Here is a 19048-nt window from a genome sequence, read left to right as displayed (position 1 = left end):
CATTCATTAATTAATATTCTAATCACCTCCACAAATAAAAACTAATGATTATATCAACAAATTATTTCAAACTAATTAAACAACAATAAATTTATATTCAACACATGTTTAACAATAAATTATTTTTCTTTTGTATTTGCAGATATACAAATTTTTAAAGGGGTAAGTGAGAAAATAATTTATTATTTATTAAATACATAGAAATTTGAATAGTTAATTTTGCAAATTTAACCTTTTCAAAAATTCTTATAACAATTCAAAATCTAAATTAATACCACCATCCAATCGTGCCAAAAAATAGTTGGGATCAAATGTATAATCAGATCTGGTTTTAGGATTTGGTTTGATAACAAATTTACTTAAAATGTCCACTAAGGCTGCTTTTATTTGCACTAAACCGAAACGTATGCCTAAAATTTAAATGCGAAGAAAATATTTGAGCATCAACCCCAATAAATTTGTAATTTTTTCTCACCTAAACAAATACGTGGTCCATCTCCATAACCCCAAAAGGCACCCATATCAAAATATTTCTTAACTCCACCATTTTCTTCGAGAAAACGTTCTGGTCGAAATTCCATAGGATTTGGGTAAAATTTTTCATCCATCATTATGGAATATTGAGGTATAACCACCACAAGACCTTTGGGAACCTAATAACTTTTGCGATTTCTATTAGTAAGTTTTATGGTTTCGGTGCAGACTTTACGAGCACTAAATACTACGGGAAAGAAACGAAGAATTTCTGGAAGTAAATAGAGATAAACAAATATTAGTTAAAAATTTCATGTATGAAGCCTTAGTCATACTGACCATGTATACAGGCATTTAAATATGGTAAATCAGATATGACTTCAAAATTCCTTTGAGAACCCACTTTTTCATTAATTTCCGAACGCACCTTTTGCTGAACTTCTGGATGGCGGGCCAACTTAAATTATAAAGACACGTGTGAAATAAAAGCAATGCGCTTTCAGGTCCAAATATATTTACCATTAATAAACTGTGAGCCAATACCGAAGACACGGTTTCAAACCCATCTAATAGAAAAGTCATTGTATGTGCTGAAATTTCCATTTGCGTTAGACTCTTTTTCTCTTGTAATTGTAATAAATGATTCAAAAAGTCAGCTCTCTCTTCCACAGACTTGTCAGCACTGATGCCTTTTCTTAATTCTACCGCTTTACCCATAAGATCTATAAAATACTCCTCAAACTTTTTGGTAAGAAAACGTTGCTTATAGAATTTCGAAATTCCCAGAAATAAACCCAATAAAGTGGAGTATAAAAATGAATATTCAAACATTTGATTTTGCATTATGAGTAAAGGTGAGGCGTTGCGATCTTTAAAACTATCACTTTTAAGACCTATTACACAGTCTGCTATTATATCGGCCATAAAACGGGAAGATAACTGTTTAAAATAAATTTATTTTTAATGCGAAATTTAAGTATATAAGGAAGTTTTGTCTTACATCTTTGCCATCGATGCCCTCTTTCGCAGGCACCTTAATTTGTTCCTCAATATAACGGCACATACATATGTTTACAGATTTCCAAAGTTACGGGAAACATATTTTTGATCTAGAAAGTTTAACATATGGGTTCGTTAAATCGGAAAAACTACTGTATATACAATATTCTAAAACGTACCCTCTGTTGTGTTAAACCGGGTGTTATTTGTAATCTTCTTTCCTTCCATTTCTCACCTCCAGCCACAAATGGGTTGTTCGCGAACAAAAAGTCGGTTTTCTCATCAGTCTGCAATGAAAAAGTGTTAAACAAGTTAATTAATTAAACGAAATCGTAGCATAAATATGTAAAATGAATTTATTTTACGAAGGGGCATACAATTATTCATCGACTGACCCTCAGTTCTAGTTCAGTTCTAGTTCAGTTCTAGTTCAGTTCTAGTTCAGTTCTAGTTCAGTTCTAGTTCAGTTCTAGTTCAGTTCTAGTTCAGTTCTAGTTCTGTTCTAGTTCAGTTCTAGTTCAGTTCTAGTTCTAGTTCAGTTCTGTTCTAGTTCAGTTCTAGTGAGTTCTAGTTCAGTTCTAGTTCAGTTCTAGTTCAGTTCTAGTTCTGTTCTAGTTCTAGTTCTTCAGTTCTAGTTCAGTTCTAGTTCAGTTCTAGTTCAGTTCTAGTTCAGTTCTAGTTCAGTTCTAGTTCAGTTCTAGTTCAGTTCTAGTTCAGTTCTAGTTCAGTTCTAGTTCAGTTCTAGTTCAGTTCTAGTTCAGTTCTAGTTCAGTTCTAGTAAAGTTCTAGTAGTAGTTAGTTAGTTAGTAGTTAGTTAGTTAGTTAGTAGTTAGTTAGTAGTTAGTTAGTTTAGTTAGTAGTAGTAGTTTAGTTAGTTAGTAGTTAGTAGTTAGTAGTAGTTAGTTAGTTAGTTAGTTAGTTAGTTAGTTAGTTAGTTAGTTAGTTAGTTAGTTAGTAGTAGTAGTTAGTTAGTTAGTTAGTTAGTTAGTTAGTTAGTAGTAGTTAGTTAGTAGTTAGTTAGTTAGTTAGTTAGTTAGTTAGTAGTTAGTTAGTTAGTAGTAGTTAGTAGTTAGTTAGTTAGTTAGTTAGTTAGTTAGTAGTAGTTAGTTAGTTAGTTAGTAGTTAGTTAGTTAGTTAGTTAGTTAGTAGTTAGTTAGTTAGTTAGTTAGTTAGTTAGTTAGTTAGTTAGTTAGTTAGTTAGTTATGTTAGTTAGTTAGTTAGTAGTTAGTTAGTTAGGTTAGTTAGTTAGTTAGTTAGTTAGTTAGTTAGTTAGTAGTTAGTTTAGTTAGTTAGTTAGTTAGTTAGTTAGTTAGTTAGTTAGTTAGTTAGTTAGTTAGTTAGTTAGTTAGTTAGTTAGTTAGTTAGTTAGTTAGTTAGTAGTTAGTAGTTAGTTAGTTAGTAGTTAGTTAGTTAGTTAGTAGTTAGTTAGTTAGTTAGTTAGTTAGTTAGTTAGTTAGTTAGAGTTAGTTAGTTAGTTAGTTAGTAGTTAGTAGTTAGTTAGTTAGTTAGTTAGTTAGTTAGTTAGTTAGTTAGTTAGTTAGTTAGTTAGTTAGTTAGTTAGTTAGTTAGTTAGTTAGTAGTTAGTTAGTTAGTTAGTTAGTATGTTAGTTAGTTAGTTAGTTAGTTAGTAGTTAGTTAGTTAGTTAGTTAGTTAGTTAGTTAGTTAGTTAGTTAGTGTAGTTAGTTAGTAGTTAGTAGTTAGTTAGTTAGTTAGTTAGTTAGTAGTTAGTAGTAGTTAGTTAGTTAGTTAGTTAGTTAGTTAGTTAGTTAGTTAGTTAGTTAGTTAGTTAGTAGTTAGTTAGTTAGTTAGTTAGTAGTTAGTTAGTTAGTTAGTTAGTTAGTTAGTTAGTTAGTTAGTTAGTTAGTTAGTGTTAGTTAGTTAGTAGTTAGTTAGTAGTTAGTTAGTTAATTAGTTAGTTAACTATTACATAGTTATGATACGATCTAACTTGTTTTCTCAAAAAAAACTCAAATAACTTACAAATTTCACTTGTTCATTATCATGGAAATGTTTGAAGTTACTAACATAAATACTTCTAGCCAATGCTGGATTTAAAATCATTAGTTGTGGAGTGCGATTTTTAAATATACCCACAAAATCTTCAGTAGTTTATATGAACTGCAAAGAGAAGGAATACGATTTTTGTTAAAAATAGTATTCCCAATAGTTAAAATATCAATGGACTCAATTGACTTCAATTTATTTTAATTAATGGAAAATAATACTTACTTATAAATATCCCATAGGTCATACATGAAATGCCTCTTCTTCGTTATGGCACTAGGTAGATTGCCAAAAATAATCTCAGGTTTTGGTCCATTAACATCATGTCTTTTCCAATAATTAAAATTCCTTATAAGAAATATATAGATGACGAAGATCACAGCCAATAGTAACCAAAGAGTTATTAATAGCATTGTTTTCCTGTTTAAATTTGTGTATTTTTAGTTAATTTAATCAATTGCTGTTCCTCTTATATCTTGTATTCTTTGTGTCACGTTTTGTTGGTTGTTGTAAACAGAATGATTGTTATTGTGTAGTATTTTCCCTAGTCATGGTGTTTATTTGCCGGTTGAAATTTGTGATATACATATTTTGTTTAAGTACTCGTTCATGAGTGGGTTATTATTTTTTGTGTGTAGAACAGATGATGGAGCATTTAAAAGCTCTTTGTAGTAAATATACTTAAAAGCTTTCGTTTGTTTATTTATTATTGTTATGATTAATGTAACAAGTTTTATATGCCGGTATTTTTATTGTAATCTATACCAAGATACGGGAAGTATAGCAAGATAACGTTCCCCAAAGGAGATTTTATTACGGAATATATACTAAGTACTTGAATAAGATACTAGGGAAGGAAGTTATATATAAATATTCGACGCTAAAATTGAAAGGATAATATTTGTTATATTTACTTAAGGGAAAACGGTTTCGCAACTTATGAAACTAAATATTCTTCAAGGTAGAAATAAGAGGTGTTGAAGAGCCTCTATCGAAGGTTCTCTTTAGAATTAAATTAGTATCCACTTTAAATAAAAATAGTAATATCGATATACTTTTCAATTTATTATTTTATTTAATAAAAACATTAACAAAGTCTAACTTCTAGGCTCATATTCCAACCAAACGCCACCCTCGATACGTGTAATAAATTCATTTTTATCCAATAAGTTATCACTGCGGGTTTTGGGATTAAGTTTAATATTGAAATTGCGAACCAGCTCAACAATAGCCGCTTTACCCTGGGTCAAAGCAAAACGCATGCCTAAGAAAAAATAAACAATTAAAATAGATTTATATAAAACAGAACTAAAAACAACTACTTACCCAAACAAATGCGTGGACCATCACCGAAACCTATAAATTTACCCTCATCACGATATTTCTTAACACCACCATTCTCAGGTAAAAATCTTTCGGGTTTAAAGGTTTCTGGATCTTCGAAATTATTTGGATCGTGATATAGACTATAGTGAGAAATCATAACTACATCATTCTTTTTCATTTTAAGAATCTGACCATTTTTATTAACCAATTCAATGGGTTCAGTGCAAAGTTTGGTGATAAACGGCAGGGGAGAAAAGATACGTAAAGATTCTGGAGTGAGAAGAAGAATTAAATATTTTTAATTATTTGTAAAAAGTCTTTAAACTTACCATGGAAACAGGCATCCAAATAGGGCAATTCCGATAGTTTTTCAAATGTTAAAATCCCTTCACTATCGAGATTTTCCAATATTTCTTGACGCAATTTTTCTTGGGCTTGTTGATTTCTGGCTAGCTAAAAAATAAATTTTATTGTTATGTACTTATGTTAAATTTGGGAGTTATTAGAGAACTCACCTCTAACAAACAATGGGCAACTACAGATGCTGTTGTTATAAAACCATCTGTTAAAAATGTCATTATATGCGAAGCCATTTCGTTAGTGTTTAAACCTTTCTTATCTTGTAATTGCAACAGATAATTTAAGAAATCCCCACGTTCTTCTACACTCCCCTGCTGACGTCTCATATCTATGGATTGCTGCATTAAATGAAAGAAGAACTTTCTCGATTTATCGGGGAATATTTTCACTTTATAGAAATATTTCAAACTGGGCAATAAACCAACAAGTATTTGATAAATAAGAAACATGGAATTTTGACCAAATAAACCTTTGATCATGTCTAAAATGTGTGTAGGTTTATCGGTTAAACTTTCTGCTTTTATGCCCAAAACACAATCGGTTACAACTTCGGAAGTATAGCGTAAACATAGCTGTTGAAGTTTGATATTGAGAAAAATAAAAAAATTATAGATTTTATATTATTATATATTAACTTACCTCATGGGTATCTAAACCATTTTTGCCGGCCTTTGCCGATTTTTCTTTTATATATTGAGTTAGACGTTTACAGACATCTAATGTTACTGGATAAGCATTTTTAATCTGAAAATAATTACTTTATTTAATGTATCTGTTTTGTGTAATTTCGATCTGTTTTATACTTACACGATTTGGAGTCATACCGGGTACAATTTCTAATCTGCGTTCCTTCCATTTATCACCTTTCAAAGCAAATGGATTATTGGCCAAGATTAAGTCCGATTTTTCATCAATCTAAAAATATTTGAAAATAAGATATGTATATATAAATCAATTTTCAAGATTTTATAAAAAGCCAAACAGATACTTACAAAATCTGAAAATTCATTATCATGAAACGATTTAAAATCATTAACATGGATTTTATGAACCAATTCAGGATCCAGTATCAATAATTGAGGTGAACGACTCTGATAAACTCCCACAAATCTGTCGGAATTTTTATATTCTCTATAAATGTCATCAATATCGTAGATGATATGACGTTTTTGTGTTATAGCTGAGGGAAATGAACCAGCCACTGGATAGGTTTTAGCCTCGGCTACACCACGTTTACGCCATTTGCCATAATTCCACATTAGAAATATATAAAATAAACTCAAAGCACCCAAAAATAGGGTTATGGTTATCAGCCAGGTATCCATTTTAATTATTTTCTATATATTTAAAAATTTATTTAGAGATTTTTTAGTGATCATTCACTTAGCAAATGAAAGAAATGACTAAGAGTTTTTCATTAAAAATTGGGAGTTTATATTGTAAAAAATTTTAAGATTTTAAAACATCTCTCAAATAATATTATCAGCTTATCAAAATTTTGATTGCTAAACAGAAACTATATTCTAATAAATGGTCAAGAGAAGAATGACTTGAGTGCAAAAATTTTAACAAAAGTTTACTCTCACCAAACAAATTTTAAAATTTAGAGTCAGATAAGTAAACAATAACAAAGTTCAGAGCTGTAGTAAAATGGGATTCTAAACTTCTTTTTGGGCAAATTCAACTTAAAATTGCATCATTATTTTGTTGTGTTTGCATTTCAGATAAGGGTATCTAATATGAATTCATAAACTGATGAAATTTTCTAACTTTCTGAATTAAAGGTTTATAAAAGTTCACTGAAAACCTTCAGAAATATTTTTGATTTGATCATTATGAACTAACTAACTAACTAACTAACTAACTAACTAACTAACTAACTAACTAACTAACTAACTACTAACTAACTAACTAACTAACTAACTAACTAACTAACTAACTAACTAACTAACTAACTAACTAACTAACTAACTAACTAACTAACTAACTAACTAACTAACTAACTAACTAACTAACTAAGCTAACTAACTACTAACTAACTAACTAACTAACTAACTAACTAACTAACTAACTAACTAACTAACTAACTAACTAACTAACTAACTAACTAACTAACTAACTAACTAACTAACTAACTAACTAACTAACTACTAACTAACTACTAACTAACTAACTAACTAACTAACTAACTAACTAACTAACTAACTAACTAACTAACTAACTAACTAACTAACTAACTACTAACTAACTAACTAACTAACTAACTAACTAACTAACTAACTAACTAACTAACTAACTAACTAACTAACTACTAACTAACTAACTAACTAACTAACTACTAACTAACTAACTAACTAACTAACTAACTAACTAACTAACTAACTAACTAACTAACTAACTAACTAACTAACTAACTAACTAACTAACTAACTAACTAACTAACTAACTAACTAACTACTACTAACTAACTAACTAACTAACTAACTAACTAACTAACTAACTAACTAACTAACTAACTAACTAACTAACTAACTAACTAACTAACTAACTAACTACTAACGAACTAACTAACTAACTAACTAACTAACTAACTAACTAACTAACTAACTAACTAACTAACTAACTAACTAACTAACTAACTAACTAACTAACTAACTAACTAACTAACTAACTAACTAACTAACTAACTAACTAACTAACTAACTAACTAACTAACTAACTAACTAACTAACTAACTAACTAACTAACTAACTAACTAACTAACTAACTAACTAACTAACTAACTAACTAACTAACTAACTAACTAACTAACTAACTAACTAACTAACTAACTAACTAACTAACTAACTAACTAACTAACTAACTAACTAACTAACTAACTACTAACTAACTAACTAACTAACTAACTAACTAACTAACTAACTAACTAACTAACTAACTAACTAACTAACTAACTAACTAACTAACTACTAACTAACTAACTAACTAACTAACTAACTAACTAACTAACTAACTACTAACTAACTAACTAACTAACTAACTAACTAACTAACTAACTAACTAACTACTAACTAACTAACTAACTAACTAACTAACTAACTAACTAACTAACTAACTAACTAACTAACTAACTACTAACTAACTACTAACTAACTAACTACTAACTAACTAACTAACTAACTAACTAACTAACTAACTAACTAACTAACTACTAACTAACTAACTAACTAACTAACTAACTAACTAACTAACTAACTACTAACTAACTAACTAACTAACTAACTAACTAACTAACTAACTAACTAACTAACTAACTAACTAACTAACTAACTAACTAACTAACTAACTAACTAACTAACTAACTAACTAACTAACTAACTAACTAACTACTAACTAACTAACTAACTAACTAACTAACTAACTAACTAACTACTAACTAACTAACTAACTAACTACTAACTAACTAACTAACTAACTAACTAACTAACTAACTAACTAACTACTACTAACTAACTAACTAACTAACTAACTAACTAACTAACTAACTAACTAACTAACTAACTAACTACTAACTAACTACTAACTAACTAACTAACTAACTAACTAACTACTAACTAACTAACTAACTAACTAACTAACTAACTAACTAACTAACTACTAACAGACTAACTAACTAAACTAACTAACTAACTAACTAACTACTAACTAACTAACTAACTACTAACTAACTAACTACTAACTACTAACTACTAACTAACTAACTAACACTAACTACTAACTAACTAACTAACTAACTAACTAACTAACTAACTACTACTAACTAACTAACTAACTAACTAACTAACTAACTACTAACTAACTACTAACTAACTAACTAACTAACTAACTACTAACTAACTAACTAACTAACTAACTAACTAACTAACTAACTAACTAACTAACTACACTAACTAACTAACTAACTAACTAACTAACTAACTAACTAACTAACTAACTAACTAACTAAACTACTAACTAACTAACTAACTAACTAACTAACTAACTAACTAACTACTAACTACTAACTAACTAACTAACTTACTAACTAACTAACTAACTAAACTAACTAACTACTAACTAACTAACTAACTAACCAACTAACTAACTAGCTAACTAACTAACCTAACTAACTAACTAACTAACTAACTAACTAACTAACTAACTAACTAACTAACTAACTAATTCACTAACTAACTAACTAACTAACGAACTAACTACCTAACCAACTAACAGCCAAACAAACTAACTAACTGATTGGACTAAGTTTAACTGGTATTTTAAAATAGGCAAATAAAAATAATTCGTTACCAAGAATCCGCAATATTATTAAAAAAGTAGTTAATTTTATCTCATAAAATTATGTGTTAATAATTAATTTATTGTGCTTTCATTCTTATCAATCATTAACAACATACACATTTATGGGGGGCTATCCTCACGCCTTAATAATTTGCTAAGTGATGAATTAGACATTTATAATTTCATCACTCTACCGTGTAAGAGTTTATTTACTATTAGTAGTAGATAAACTAATTTTAAGGTAGAGATACTTGATTACAATGAACACAATAGGATTTACATATGTATTTATACTGTAATTTAAAGTTCTTATTAAGAAGAGGTTATCAAAAGTTTAAGAAAAAAAATGATTACAATTTATTTATTAGTATTATTATTTTTTTATTCTCAAAGCTCTTTTTTGATTAGAAAGAATGTTATATCTGGCTATGCCGAATGTTATACACCCACCATCAAATTATATGTATATGACCTGTAGTGTCCCAGATGTACGAACTTCTGTATTTAATTCATATGTGGATGCCATGCCCCCTTTCCCTAGTCCTAGTCCGTGCGTTTTTTAAAGTTCATATAGATTTTAAAGTTGTTCGTGCAAAATTTGAGAATTTCAGCTTTTTTTTTTGTATGATTTAAATACTTTTTTTGCATTTAATTCATATGGGAAGTGCCACGCCCATTTAAAATGATAACAAGATAAAAGTTCAATTCCATGGGAAATATTCTTCTGACTGTAAGTTAATACATAATGTGAGGGTTTAGAAGGGCTGCTTTAAGGAAAATTATACCTATCGACGGTCCACTTTAGAATCTTGGCATTGTTGTCACAAAATTCACAAATAAAATCAAAAAAAACAATATTTATATGCTTTACAATTTATTTTAAATTTAACATCGAATAACAAAAAAAACTTTTACAAAACTAACTTCTCGGTTCAAAATCCAACCAAACACCACCCTCGATACGTGAAATAAATTCAGTTTTATCCAATAAATTATCACTGCGAGTCTTGGGATTAGGTTTAATATTAAAATTACGCACCAGCTCAACAATGGCCGCTTTGCCCTGGGTCAAAGCAAAACGCATACCTAAGAAAAAATAAACAATTAAAATAAATTTATATAAAAGAAAACTACAAACAACTACTTACCCAAACAAATGCGTGGACCATCACCGAAACCTATAAATTTACCCTCATCACGATATTTTTTAGTACCGCCATTCTCAGGTAAAAATCTTTCGGGTTTAAACTTTTCAGGATCTTCGAAATTATTTGAATCGTGATATAAACTATAGTGTGAAATCATAACTACATCATTATTTTTCATTTTAAGAATTTGGCCGTTTTTGTTGACCAACTCAATGGGTTCAGTGCAAAGTTTGGTGGTAAACGCCAACGGAGGAAAGATACGTAAAGATTCTAAAGTAAGAAGGAGAATTAACATTTTATTGTAAAAATACTTGTAAAAATATCTTAAACTTACCATGGAAACAGGCATCCAAGTAGGGCAATTCCGATAGTTTTTCAAATGTTAAAATCCCTTCACTATCGAGATTTTCCAATATTTCTTGACGCAATTTTCCTTGGGTTTGTTGATTTCTGGCTAGCTATAAAATAAATTTTATCATTATGGACTTATGTTAAATTTGAGAGTTATTAGAAAACTTACCTCTAACAAACAATGGGCAACTACAGATGCTGTTGTTATAAAACCATCCGTTATAAATGTCATTATATGCGAAGCCATTTCGTTAGTATTTAAACCTTTCTTATCTTGTAATTGTAATAGATAATTTAAGAAATCCCCACGTTCTCCTACACTACCCTGTTGACGTCTCATATCTATGGATTGCTGCATTAAATGAAAGAAGAACTCCCTCGATTTATCGGGAAATACTTTCGCTTTATAGAAATGTTTTAAACTGGGCAAAAAACCAACAAGTATTTGATAAATAAGAAACATGGAATTTTGTCCAAATAGACCTTTGATCATGTCTAAAATGGGTGTAGGTTTATCGGTTAAACTTTCTGCTTTTATGCCCAAAACACAATCGGTTACAACTTCGGAAGTATAGCGTAAACATAGCTGTTGAAGTTTCATATGGGAAAAAATAAGAAAATTTTATGATTTTATATTATTATATAGAAACTTACCTCATGGGTATCTAAACCATTTTTGCCGGCCTTTGCCGATTTTTCTTTTATATATTGAGTTAGACGTTTACAGACATCTAATGTTACTGGATAAGCATTTTTAATCTGAAAATAATTACTTTATTTAATGTATCGGTTTTGTGTAATTTCAATCTGTTTTATACTTACACGATTTGGAGTCATACCGGGTACAACTTCTAATCTACGTTCCTTCCATTTATCGCCTTTTAAGGAAAATGGATTATTGGCCAAAATTAAGTCAGATTTATCATCAACCTAAAAATATTAAAAATTAGGTTTAGTTTATCTTATTAATCAATTTTGAAAATTTTGCTCTAATTCATTATATATAGAAAAAGTTTCGACCTTCAATAGAGCTTTCACAATATATTGTGCCAAAGTTTATTGTTACGCTAAATTGTTAAGTTCAATTCTTATTTATATGTTAATATAAGTATATTCTCATAATAGATACTTACAAAATCTGAAAATTCATTATCATGAAACGATTTAAAATCATTAACATAAATTTTATGAACCAATTCAGGATCCACAATCAATAATTGTGGTGAACGACACTGATAAACTCCCACAAATCTATTGGAATTTTTATATTCTGTATAAATTTCATCAATATCATAGATTATATGACGTTTTTGTGTTATAGCTGAGGGAAATGAACCACCGACTGGATAGGTTTTGGCCTCGGGAACACCACGTTTATGCCATTTGCCATAATTCCACATTAGAAATATATAAAATAAACCCAAAGCACCCAAAAGTAGGGTTATTGTTATCAACCAAGTATCCATTTCAATTATTTTTCTTAATTTTCTTATTTATTATTTTTTAAATTATTTTAGTTTTTCTTAAAACATCATTCACTTAGTAAGTGAAAAAAGTAACTGAGTGTACTTTATAGAAAATTGGACATTTATGTACATTTTTTTTCACAAATAATAATATCAGCTTATCAAAATTCTGATCAACAGAAAGAAATTCTATTCTAATAAATGGTCAAGAGATAAGAATGTCTTGAGTGCATGCATTTTAAGAAAAGTTTACTCTCATCAGAAAAATTTCAAATTTATTATCAGTATAGTAAACAATAACAAAATTCAGGGGTGTATTATAATAGGGTTCTAAATTTTTGTGGTAAAAAGTTGTGTTTACATTTCAGATAAGGGTATCTTATTATATATAGTTTATAAATTGATTAAGTTATTAAATTTGATAACATTCTTAAGTAAAACTTTATAAAACTTTACTTAAATCAGAGCTTTTATTATTAAACGTATTATATTGATCCGATCTTTAAAATAATTAAAAAAAATTAAATTATATAGTATATTTCTAAATATTACTATCAGCATAATCTAACATTTCGTCATACTTTTTATTTGGTATAAAAATATATTAATTCAAATTAACGGTTTTATTTTCAAGGTCACATTTGTTAAATGTAACGTGTTTGAAACAGGTCTGGCAACTTTGTTTTTTTAATCATTCATTTAACAGTGTCAAAAAGCTCATTTAAAGCTTAGGCTTTTGTAAATAAAGCTTTTATACGATCCACAAAATCAAATCGTTATGAACTTTTTTTGTGTAACGATTAGAGATCATCATCTGCACTGTGGGTCAGAATGAAATAAATTTTTTTTAAATAAATTTCGCATTTCTAAACGATAAAATTAAACTTGAAACAGTATTCAAGTTTAAATTTTGCACATTGCTCGTGCAGGGCCCTTTTGGAAATTCGAATGTTTAGGGTGGTAAAAACTGGTAAATTTTTTAAACTCATATCTCCTAAATGATGCTTTTTATACCCACCATATATGGTTTTAGTCATTCCCTTTGTAACATATTCGTCTAAGATCCCTAAAAGTATATATATTTTGGGTCCTTATTAGATTTTAAGATGATCTAGAGTCCAAATGGAAGTAGCTACCGATCAAAATTTTACATAGATACTTTTAGTTGATGCAGTTTGTTTGGTATTGAAAATGAGGAATATCGGTTCACGATTTCGCCTGGCCCCCCTATATAAGATTTCCTTCAGAAAAAGACTTTAACGCTCATAACAGTCTAAAAGAATCATCGATAGCGGTGAAATTCGATATTTTATAGGAACCTAAATCTCTTTGTAAAATTTTATAAGGATCGGCTCAGAATTGACCCTATCCGAAATATAAGGTCCCCTTCAGAAAATCATTTTAGCACTCATAACTGTCTAAAAGAATCATCTATAGCGGTGAAATTCTACATGAACATATTTTATAGGAACCTAAGTCTCTTTGTCAAATTTTATAACGATCAGTTTATAATAAACCCTACACCAGACCCCCACCCACCCTCATATAAGATCCCCTTCACAAAATGACTTTAGGGCTCAAAGTTCAAGAATCATATATAGCGATGAATCGACAAAAGATAATTTTATAGGCCATAAAATTTAGATTTCGACAACGAATTGTTGTACGTTGACAACGTACATAGTGTTGTCGTATATACTTTGACAACGGATGTTATTGAAAAATTATAAAATGTTTGATGTCAATTTGGTACTAGGCGTGTATATTTCTTTTTCCCTCTGTGTAGAAGGGGTCTTCACTTCTAGCTCGGCACAACTTAATAGTTGTTTCAAGCTTTAGGTTAGAATATCTGGAAGAAGAAAGAATATATAACAGAGATTGGACTTTCAGAAGAAACAACAAATTTTATAAAACCATATGTTTCTTCGCTGTTATAACGTATCTCGAAAACCGGATATGTGATCTTCAGTATATTCTTAACTGTAGGGTATACAAATGTGTATATTTTGTATAGTAAAAATAAAAGTCATTGTCTATTAACCCAATACATCTGTCATATAATTTCACATGCTCTCTAATTTTCTAATTCACGCACCATACTCGTTTAATATCAGTTGATATTAAATCTTAGTGGATGCGGGTTGTGCCGGTTTAAATTAAATTTAATATTTTTCTTTTCTTATTTCTAAAACAAATAATGTTTATAATAATAATTTTACTTATAACAATTGCATTACTTATATATTATTTTCTTACTTGGAATTTTGATTATTGGCATAAGAAGAATGTCAAGGGACCCAAACCGAAACCTTTACTGGGTTCATTTCCCAATTTACTATTACGTAAACAACATTTTGGTGACGATTTACATGATATATACAAGTTGAGTTAATAATGATAATAATGATATTGATCAAGTTTAAATAAATTATATGCTAACTATTTAAGGTGTTATAAAACCACTGAAAATTTTGTGGGGGTTTATCTGATGCGCACGCCACAATTAATGATATTGGATCCTCAGATAGTGCATGAAATATTCGTGACTGCTTTCAATAATTTCGAAGATAATGATGTGGGAAAATTGGTAGATATTTTGTTTTAATAAATATTTATTATCTTATTAAATATTATTATCAATATTACAGATTGACAGAGCTAAAGATCCCTTAATAGCTAAAAATCCCTTTCTTCTAATGGGTGAAGAATGGCGTTTGCAAAGATCTTTAATAACACCCGGCTTAACAAGTGCCCGCATTAAACAATCTTATCAAAATATGCAACATGTTTGCCAACAATTGGTGACATTTATTAAGCAACAGGGCCGTCGTTGTATAAATGGCAAAGATGTAAATTGTTTCGAAATTAAGCTAAATATTTTAAACATTAAGCTTAACCTCTTCAACAGCTTTCCTTACGCTTCACTTCCGAAAGCTTAAGTGATTGTGTTTTGGGTATTCAAGCTAACAGCTTTTCGTCTAAGCCCCTTCCCATAACCGAAAATGTTAGGAAATTTGCCGAACATAATACAGCATTTATTCTGTATACTATTATTGTGGGCCTTGTGCCTAGTATTTTAAATTTCTATAGGGCGAAATTCTTTCCTCAGGATTGTGAGGATTTTTTCATGGATCTAATGAATAAAGCCTACAAATTACGTTGTGATGATAATAATGAGCACCTTGACATTTTAAGTCATTTATTAAAAATTAAAGATTTATATAAACTAAAGGATACCGATATGTACTCACATACCATGACCTTTTTAATCGATGGTTTGGATACTACGGCCACGGTAATTTCGCATTGTTTGTTAATGGTGAGTTTTAGGAATTAGAAGGACAGAGAGTGACTGTAATAAAAATTATTCTATTTTTAAACCTATAGTTGGCTCGAGAACCTGAAGCGCAGGAAATCTTGCATTCTGAAGTAATGGAGGCCTGCGATGCAAACGGTTTAATTAGTTTTGAGAAGCTTAACGAAATGCCCTATTTGGATGCTTGTATACATGGTAATATAGACAGAACTGAACTAGAACTGAACTAGAACTGAACTAGAACTGAACTAGAATTGAACTAGAACTGAACTAGAACTGAACTAGAACTGAACTAGAACTGAACTAGAACTGAACTAGAACTGAACTAGAACTGAACTAGAACTGAACTAGAACTGAACTAGAACTGAACTAGAACTGAACTAGAACTGAACTAGAACTGAACTAGAACTGAACTAGAACTGAACTAGAACTGAACTAGAACTGAACTAGAACTGAACTAGAACTGAACTAGAACTGAACTAGAACTGAACTAGAACTGAACTAGAACTGAACTAGAACTGAACTAGAACTGAACTAGAACTGAACTAGAACTGAACTAGAACTGAACTAGAACTGAACTAGAACTGAACTAGAACTGAACTAGAACTGAACTAGAACTGAACTAGAACTGAACTAGAACTGAACTAGAACTGACTAGAACTGAACTAGAACTGAACTAGAACTGAACTAGAACTGAACTAGAACTGAACTAGAACTGAACTAGAACTGAACTAGAACTGAACTAGAACTGAACTAGAACTGAACTAGAACTGAACTAGAACTGAACTAGAACTGAACTAGAACTGAACTAGAACTGAACTAGAACGACTAGAGCTTGAAAACTAGAACTGAACTATAACTGAACTAGAACTGAACTAGAAACTGAACTAGAAATGAACTAGAACTGAACTAGAACGAACTAAGAACTGACTAGAACTGAACTAGAACTGAACTAGAACTGAATAGAACTGAACTAGAAAGAACTGAACTATAACTGAACAGAACTGAACAAGAACTGAACTAGAACTGAACTAGAACTAGAACTGAACGAGAACTAACTAGAACTGAACTAGAAACTGAACTGAACTGAAACTAGAACTGAACTAGAACTGAACTAGAACTGAACTAGACTGAACAAAACTGAAATAGACCTGAATTAAACTGAACTAGAACTTAACTAGCACTGAACTAGAACTGAACTAGAACTGAACTAGAACTGAACTAGAACTGAACTAGAAAATGAACTTAAACTGAACTAGAACTGAACTAGAACTGAACTAGAACTGAACTAGAACTGAACTAGAACTGAACTAGAACTGAACTAGAACTGAATTAGAACTGAGCTAGAACTCAACTAGAATTGAACTAGAACTAGTACTGAACTAGAACAGAACTAGAACAAAACTAGAACTGAGCTATTTTCTAAAAAATTTGATTCTTTTATAGTAAACATTATCTTTTTTTGTATTCATGGCCTGAATGTAAAAAAAATATGTTTTTTTATGCCTTTGTAAGAATCTTTGCGGATTTATCCCCCCGGTTTATGGGCTACCAAATGTTGTACCCAATCCTATGAAGTGAAAAATAAAGATGGTCGAGTACTTAAAATTGAAAAAGGAGAATCAATAATGATACCGATTTATGCTCTACACCATGATCCACAATACTATCCGGAACCCAACAAATTTAAACCTGAACGTTTTTTACCAACAAATGGTGGCGGTGTTAAACATTTCAAAGATCATGGAGTATTTTTAGGGTTTGGAGATGGTCCGCGTACATGTTTGGGTAACAATTTATATGAATACTTAAAACAAACAACTATTATAAATAATTAATGTTTTACATATTAAATTTTTCTCCAAAATCTTTTTTTCAATTTCCTTTTATCTTGTTAGGTATGCGTTTTGCTTTGGTTCAGTGTAAATCAGCGATTTCCTCTCTAATTAAGTCGTTTCGTGTTAAACTGAATACAAAAACCCAACATAATTATCGATTAGATGCGAAAAGTTTTCTAGCTTTACATGCTGGTGGTGTTTGGTTGGATTTTGAAAATCGTTTAAAAACCTAAACTTGTCAATACTAACGATTAACATTATGATTTTATTGTCATTTTTATTGCAGTCAAAATAAAAGCAAAATATAAAACGTCGATGGTATTGTTTATTTATTAATATTGTTACATTTATATTGTGCCTTAACATTGACCTTTTTAGTTTCTTTTGTTGTTATAGAAAAACTACTTTTTAAAATATTAAAGATCAGAAATAATTTTAAATAGGTTATTATTACTAACATATGTTACTATGTACTACATATGTAGCACTTAAACTATTTGTATTTCTAGCCGTTGAACATGCATTTTTTATTATTTTAGTTTTCGATTGATTTCCCCAACGCAAAATTTCCATGACAAAAAGCGAATCTTATTGTTCGGTTTGTTTACTTTAGATTGTGTGTTGCTTTGTATTGTTTAATTTTCAATAAGATTTTTTTTTTTGAAGATAATAATAGTTATTTTAAAATTTTGTTTTTTTAAATTATTTGTTGTTTATTTGTATTATTATTTTGTTTTCATTTCAGGTAAGTTAACAAGTTCAAAAAACTTATAATTAAATCAACATTTTGTGAATGTATGGAGGGAACTTCGATTTCTTGTATCAAAAAAGGTAATAAATCTAAATAAATTTGATGAGAACTAATAATGATTTTAATGAGTTATATTTTTGTATGTTGACAAGGTCAAATTGTTGACAGATTATGGGGGAAATTTTAAGTAAAAAGTATAAAATTGATTTTAGGTTAGGTTGAACACATAGCTCCCATTAGAAGAAATCCGAAGAAATCTTGTAGCTCTTTTAAGAAATTTGATTACATTTATTTTTTAGATAAATATCGTAATTTCTTTAAAAACAAAATATAGATTTTAGTGAAAAATATGACTTTTAGTTAAAATAATTTTTCATTAAAAATTTGTTTATTTAATTATGATTTTTTGTGAAAATTTAGATTTTTGATAAAAAATCGGATTTTTAAGGAAAATTTATATTTTTAGTGAAAAATCAGATTTTTATTGAAAATGTTGATTTTTTTTTGAAATATGAACTTGAAATGAACCATAACAGAACCAGAATAGAACTAGAACAGAACTAGAACAAAATTAGAACAGAATTAGAACAGAATTAGAAGAGAATTGGAACAGAACTGGAACACAGAACTAGAACATAGAACAGAACTAGAACAGAACTAGAACAGAACTAGAAC

The 19048-nt window shown here is 29.3% G+C and overlaps 2 protein-coding genes and 1 pseudogene across 2 annotated transcripts; 1 reads left to right on the top strand and 2 right to left on the bottom strand.

Moving 5' to 3' along the window:
- Positions 1 to 237: 237 nt before the first annotated feature.
- LOC119615141 lies at positions 238 to 3906 on the bottom strand (annotated as a pseudogene).
- A 619-nt stretch (positions 3907 to 4525) lies between these two features.
- LOC119615139 lies at positions 4526 to 12561 on the bottom strand. Its single transcript, XM_037971221.1, has 15 exons — positions 12136 to 12561; positions 11825 to 11932; positions 11657 to 11761; positions 11172 to 11588; positions 10986 to 11109; positions 10652 to 10921; positions 10428 to 10589; positions 9717 to 9733; positions 6158 to 6502; positions 5973 to 6080; positions 5805 to 5909; positions 5321 to 5737; positions 5135 to 5258; positions 4806 to 5075; positions 4526 to 4743 (listed from the first exon to the last, which is right to left on the bottom strand). Exons 1-15 carry the CDS (start codon positions 12466 to 12468, stop codon positions 4577 to 4579), a joined length of 3072 nt encoding a protein of 1023 aa, XP_037827149.1. The 5' UTR covers positions 12469 to 12561; the 3' UTR covers positions 4526 to 4576.
- Positions 12562 to 14606: 2045 nt separating this feature from the next.
- Positions 14607 to 17869, top strand: LOC119615142 (probable cytochrome P450 28c1). Its single transcript, XM_037971223.1, has 7 exons — positions 14607 to 14850; positions 14917 to 15055; positions 15117 to 15317; positions 15377 to 15787; positions 15856 to 15979; positions 17300 to 17572; positions 17683 to 17869. Exons 1-7 carry the CDS (start codon positions 14666 to 14668, stop codon positions 17853 to 17855), a joined length of 1506 nt encoding a protein of 501 aa, XP_037827151.1. The 5' UTR covers positions 14607 to 14665; the 3' UTR covers positions 17856 to 17869.
- The last annotated feature ends 1179 nt before the right edge of the window (positions 17870 to 19048 follow it).

The sequence above is a fragment of the Lucilia sericata genome, unplaced genomic scaffold (genome assembly GCF_015586225.1).
Source record: "Lucilia sericata isolate MDLA Ls3-8-SP2 unplaced genomic scaffold, ASM1558622v1 Contig004198F_arrow, whole genome shotgun sequence".
Lineage (NCBI taxonomy): Eukaryota > Metazoa > Arthropoda > Insecta > Diptera > Calliphoridae > Lucilia > Lucilia sericata.
Note: the sequence above shows the minus strand (reverse complement) of the source record. Positions and strands in the feature narration are given on the sequence as shown.